At 45.2% G+C, this 6,407-nt stretch overlaps 1 protein-coding gene across 3 annotated transcripts in view; it reads left to right on the forward strand.

The window, feature by feature from the left end:
• The window catches only part of LOC147635690 (vacuolar protein sorting-associated protein 32 homolog 2-like), a 41,387-nt gene extending 35,191 nt beyond the window's left edge, over positions 1–6,196 (forward strand). For 2 of the 3 annotated variants that reach the window (XM_086803089.1, XM_086803090.1), the window contains 5 exons: positions 4,770–4,869; positions 4,958–5,043; positions 5,318–5,409; positions 5,507–5,621; positions 5,702–6,196. In XM_086803089.1, the coding sequence (XP_086659215.1) occupies positions 4,770–4,869; positions 4,958–5,043; positions 5,318–5,409; positions 5,507–5,621; positions 5,702–5,902 (594 nt within the window). In that variant the 3' untranslated portion in view covers positions 5,903–6,196. Of the gene's footprint in view, positions 1–4,268; positions 4,291–4,769; positions 4,870–4,957; positions 5,044–5,317; positions 5,410–5,506; positions 5,622–5,701 lie in introns of those variants that run through there. The other variant, XM_086803092.1, reaches the window with a different exon arrangement.
• The last annotated feature ends 211 nt before the right edge of the window (positions 6,197–6,407 follow it).

Consider the following 6,407-nt stretch of genomic DNA (forward strand, 5'->3'; position numbering starts at 1 on the left):
CAGCTTGATGATGCTGATTATGTTACCACATTTGGTCGTGGAAAGTGGAAGATTAGTAAGGGCTCACTGGTTGTTGCCAGAGGCTCTAAGGTGGACACTCTTTACTTTATGCATGCAAGTGTTTGTCACCATGCTAATGTAAATGCAACCGAGCTGCCGGAAATCTCTATGTGGCATAGCCGGTTGGGACACATGAGTGTCAAGGGAATGGAGCAATTGTCTCGTTTGGGTTACTTGCCTTCTCTAAAGTTTTCAAGTTTTCAGTTTTGTGAGCATTGTATATATGGCAGGCAACTGCAGTGCCCCCACAAGAAAGCTCTTGGACAGAAAGATGCTCAGTTAGAGCTTGTGCATATAGATGTATGTGAGATGTCTCAGCTTTCTTTGGGAGGGGCAAAATACTTTGTGTCTTTTATTGATGATGCCACACGCAAGGTGTGGGTCTATCCTCTTCGTTTGAAGAGTGATACATTCTCAGTGTTTCAGAAGTTTGTTGCTCTTGTTGAGAATCAAACTGGCAAAACACTGAAGGCTTTGCGTTCCGACAATGGTGGAGAGTATATGTCCAAACAGTTTCAGGACTTTTGTGATGCTAAAGGCATCAAGAGGGAGCTCTCTACTCCTTATGATCCTCCACAAAACAGGACAGCAGAGAGGATGAACAGGACCATTCAGGAGAAGGTCCGTTCTATGTTGTCACATGCTGCGTTACCTCATGGTTTTTGGGCTGAAGCTGTTATGACAGCCGTTCACCTTATAAACAGGTCACCTAACACGAGGCTTGGTGGGAAAGTGCCAGAAGAAGTATGGACAGGGAAGCCTCCGTCATACAAGCACTTGAGAGTGTTTGGTTGCGTTGCGTACGTGCACATACGCAGGGAAATGCGCACCAAACTTGATCCTAAGTCTCACAGATGCATATTCCTAGGATATGGTGACATAGGTGAAATGGGGTATAGACTTTGGGATCCCGTGAATAGAAAGATTATACGCAGCAATGATGTCATTTTTGATGAAACATGCATGTATAAGGAGCCTGCAAAGCAACAGGAGCCTGGCAGAGTCATCTTTGATGATGATGGACATCATGGACAACAACAAAGGGCTGTAAATCAGCCATTACAGCAGCAAAACCAGCCCTTAAATGGTGCTGAAAATGGTCCAAATGGACAGCCAGAGATGGCAGAAGATATCCCTATGGATATACCACAGTTAGAGGAGATACCGGGCATGATATTTCAGCCTTATGGCATGGAACAGGAGCCACCAATGGGTGATATGCAGGCTGGACAGCAACCTGCAAATGATGGTCATTGGGTACGGAGGTCCACTAGACCCTCCAGAGCCCCTGACAGGTTTGTTCCAGGGGTTGACTACTTGATGCTCACTGACTGTGGGGAGCCCTCATGTTATAAGGAGGCTTTACAGAGGGCAGACAAGGCTCTATGGGAGCGTGCCATGAAGTCAGAGATGGATTCTCTGCACAAAAATGGAACATGGAAGTTGGTGCATTTGCCTGCAGGCAAGAAGGTTTTGCCATGCAAGTGGGTTTACAGGCTCAAAGTTGCACCTGATGCAAAGCCAAGATACAAAGCCAGGTTAGTGGCTAAGGGCTTCAAGCAGGAATATGGTGTGGACTTTGATGAGATCTTCTCTCCAGTGGTCAAAATGACCACACTTAGAGCTGTGTTAGCTTTGGTTGCGCATGATGATCTGGACTTGATTCAGATGGATGTGAAGACTGCTTTTCTTCACGGTGATCTCCATGAGGAGATATATATGCAGCAGCCAAAGGGTTATGCAGTGAGTGGAAAGGAGAAGCTTGTATGCAAGCTGAAAAAGAGTCTTTATGGTCTCAAACAGGCACCAAGGGAATGGTATCATAAATTTGATACATTCATGAAATCACAGAAATTCAGGAGAAGTGACATAGATCACTGCTTGTACACCAAGAAAGCTTTGGATGGCAGTCTATTGATCCTCATCTTGTGTGTTGATGATATGTTGATTGCCGGGAAATCTCGTAAAGAGATGGATGCCTTGAAGCAGAGGCTGCATCAAACCTTTGATATGAAGGATTTGGGTGATGCAAATCACATTTTGGGTATGCGGATACTTCGGGACAGAAATCAGCATGTGTTGTATTTGTCTCAGAAGGAATACATTGGCAAAGTTTTGCAGAGGTTCAATATGGACGGGGGGAAGAAAACTAGTACTCGTTTGCCTCCATATGTGAAACTCAGTGCTATGGACAGCCCACAGTCAGATAGTGGCAGGGCTGATATGGCCAAGATTCCGTATGCTTCAGCTTGTGGCAGTCTCATGTATGCCATGGTTGCTACTAGGCCGGACATTGCATTTGCAGTGGGAGTGGTTTCTAGATACATGGCCAACCCTGGCAAGAAGCATTGGGAAGCAGTGAAAGGTGTCATGAGATACCTGAAGGGCACACAGGATATGTGCATTTGTTTTGGCAAACAGGATGCATTAAACAAGTGATCATAAGGGGAAGAGATGCTTCTCCTCCGGTTGGCTGCTCTATGAGGAGAAGGCTATCTCATACAGAGGGAGGGGGAGAAAACAACCACACAGGTGGTCTGTAATGCCAAATGAGGTCATTGCCTTTATCTGTGAGGAAAGGGCCAGGCCTCCAAAGTCTCAAGAAGGCTTCCCACCGCTTCCGCATGCGATCGGAACCTCCTTGCAGCTTCCCCCATTGACCGTGGAGGTTGTGAATGATGTGGAGCCATATGGGAGCCAGATAACTTAGCACCGATTTTTGATGAGACCAGATAGGACAATCTTTACTTGTGCGCTGTATATTGATGTATGTTTGAATTTCTTTGACTTTGTGTGCTGTTTTTGATGTGTGGACAATGCATGGATTTATGGCATGTGATAGTCCACTGTCTCTAGACTACCTTGGTAGTGCCTGGAATACCCACTAGACGCGAATGATGCATACCTGTTTGTTGACTAGCTTTTGTCTAGTTTTTGCAAGAGGTAAGTATGCATTTATCTTATCTAACACCTGTGATAAGACATGAAGAAGTACCATCAAGAACAAAGCCCTATTGTGCGGACATAGGATTAGTGGAAGAAGGCATGGGGACATGGAAAAGCGCCAGTTTTGGTCAAAAGGCAGAGAAAAGCAAAAAGTCAAATTTTGTTGACCGCACCACTGGCAAGAGGAGACTGAGTCGGACCAAAAAGCAAAAAGTTGCTTTTTCAAAAAGCAGCTCTAGGGCCAAAAAGCAAGGCCCTAAAGCTAGAAAAGCAAAGCACGAGAACTTTGGGAAAAAGCTGGCTATATTTGAATAATATTTATTGTATAAAGTGAAAAACATGAAAGCAAAGCAAAAAGGTAAAAGCAAAAGCTTGGCTAGCTTTTGGCAAAAAGCAAAGCTCCTTTTAAGCATCAAGTTGGAGAGCAACCTCTTCATCATCATCGAGTGGGTGTGGAGATCAAGGTTGAAGACTAAAGCTCATCGCCATCATCAATCCAAGTGTGGAGTTTTTCAACCACTGATTTGTGCTGCCACTTGTCGTACAATCGCTGCCATCACCTGCTGGTCTGGCTGCCACCGTCAGAACAGTGCCACCACCTACCTGAGCGCTGTTGCCACTCAGCCGTCGCTGTTCCACCTGCTGCCAGCGTTGCAGCCACCTCTGCCAGCACCAGCCAGTGCTGCCCAGTCTGTTTGTGCCACCTGCTTGCCCCTACCTGCTGTATGCCTGCTGCTGTACAACCTGCACTTGCTGTTCAGCGCAGCTACCGCCGTCGTTGCCTGACTGCCCGCCACCTTGCGCCATCAGAACTGCTTGGCTGCTGCACCTGTTCGCCGCCGCCAACCACCATCTGCGCTTGGCTGCCATCTGCCACCTGGCCGCCACCGGCTGAAGTGCTGCACCTGATCTGCCATCCACCAGCACTGCCACCTGAATCAGCTGTGTATCACGTGCTGAACTACGCCAACCACAGTTTTGTACCATATAGTGGCTGCCATACAGCTTCATAGACTTGTCTTGGTTCATTCGTCTTTGTGCAAGCCTGTTGATCAACATATACTTCGTCATCTACACATCTCCTGTGTGTACCTCGTGTACGAGCTTGGAGTTTTTTAGATTTGGACTTGGATCTGGATCTGGATCTGGATCTGGATTTGGACTTGGATTTGGATCTGGATTTGGACTTGGATTTGGTACTAACCCGGTGACAGATTCTTGTAGGTCATCCCTGTGTGTGCTCGGCATCGGAAATCTTGTGCCTTGACTTCGACATTGACTTGGGTTCCTACATCAGCATATTTGTTTGCTTTTTTATTCATTGGTTGTATTGATCCTGGCTTGCGAGCCGGTGGATTGTTCTTGAATAAATTCTTCAAAGGGGGCGGGACTTGTTGTATTGTGCAAAGTTCCCTAAACCCTTCTCTCTCTCTCTCCCTCCCTCTCTCTATATTTCTATCTCTTGGATACATGGTGGAATCTGTCATGGCACGCCCCACTAGGCTTACATCAAGTACAAAGTATGGGAGTGTCCCTACGATTACAACTTTACATGCATGCTTTTGTTTTTCAACAGGTCGAAAAGACACTAGTTGGTATACATACATAGCAAAAGTTATGCTCTGTTTTAGATGTTTAACCTCATTGGTCCACTTATTTTCAAGGCATTGCCTTTATATCAGTCACAAAGGGTTTAGATGTGTTTGTATTGGTTCTTATCATTAACTTTTTAATAAAGTTTGTGTTGAAATCTCTTCAATCAGACGTTGGAGATGCTTGAGAAAAAGGAGAAGGTATTACAGAAGAAAATTGCCTTGGAAGTGGAGAAAGCAAAGGAGTTCACCAGGGCAAGGAATAAGAGAGGTTTACAAGCAGACTTGGAGCATTTTATACCATTTCATTATGAGGGTTTGTCTACTGCACTTTCTTCACATATAAGTTTCATGTGTAGCTGCCATTCAATGCCTAAAGAGGAAGAAGCTTTACGAGGTGCAAGTTGAGCAACTTGGGAATTTTCAGCTGCGTATACACGATCAGGTCATTTCCACACCTCACGGGCTGGTTTGATTACATGCTTACATGATGAAGGCTGCTTACACATACAGCCCGCCTGTCTATGGTGCTAGAAAATATGATGATGACAGGCGGGGGATTACTTTTCATGGCAATCGAGCCTGCCGTCCTCTACCTTCCTGTCAGCAAAAGGCGTGCTGTATGTGTAATGAGCCTAGGGAACAGCAAGCTACCATACGATGGCTTTGATTAAGAATGGGAAGCTTACCGTGCCTTTCTGACTAAGGGTGTTTTTTAGATGATTTTGTTGGAAGGTGCAAAAGCCACAACAGAAACTGTTGATGCTTTGAGAACAGGAGCGGCAGCCATGAAAGCCATGCACAAATCTACGTGAGTTTGGTTGAGCTGAAACTGGTTTCAAATTTGGAAGTCGACCTTTGAGTTTGTGTGGTTAAGCTGTGAAAGTTGTTCTATGCAAATCATACAGGAAAGTTGATGATGTGGACAAGACCATGGATGAGATCAATGAGGTAACGGAGAATATGAAGCAAATTCAGGAGGCTTTGGCTACACCTATTGGAGCAACTGCTGATTTTGATGAGGTAATTTTGGTGGTTTTTGCTTCTTATTTAATGTTTGCTCAATTCCGTCTTGAATTGCAACCTCTGATCATGTCTATCAGGATGAATTGGAGGCTGAATTGGAAGAGTTGGAGGGGGCAGAGCTGGAGGAGCAGCTGCTTCAGCCAGCAACGATTGCTCCTGCCCCCCAACTACATTCCCTCCCGCCACAGAGGCAGCCTGCCCGACCTCAGCGGATACCAGCTCAAACTAGCGCTGAAGAAGACGAGCTTGCTGCATTACAAGCGGAGATGGCTCTGTAAATATAGCATATGATTGGATTTTGTGTTATGGAATGACATAATAGGATTCTTGAATGGCCGAATGTCCATTGAGAACAAAATTGTACAATTATTGCACTGCTTTATGGGAGAGTCTTAAGACCTGTCTGCTGACGATTCGTGCGGAATATTCTGAACTGTAACCTTTAGGCATGTCCATAGTTACCTTAAGCATGTCGTGACTCAGTATTATCGCTTGAGCTCTGTGGCTTTTGGAATACAGTGTGTAAGGTAATGCTTTCATGCTTGATAATTGATGAAATCTTGAATGAAGAAGATGACATGTTAACTTGCCATGTACGATACTTCTGCATGGTATCAAAACATCCCTATACTTGCCAAAGACTTTAAAGCAAAGCAAGTTTATGCTCAAATACTTGAGTGCAAGTTGCTTGCGTGGTGGCTAGTCGGTTAATGCTGCACATGGAATGTTGAGTAGGTCCACAGTACTACGCATTCATAGATCTGCAAGGACAAGTTCACAAGA

The sequence above is a fragment of the Cibotium barometz genome, chromosome 9 (assembly GCF_041138505.1).
Source record: "Cibotium barometz isolate CiBa-2024 chromosome 9, ASM4113850v1, whole genome shotgun sequence".
NCBI classification, from domain to species: domain Eukaryota; kingdom Viridiplantae; phylum Streptophyta; class Polypodiopsida; order Cyatheales; family Cibotiaceae; genus Cibotium; species Cibotium barometz.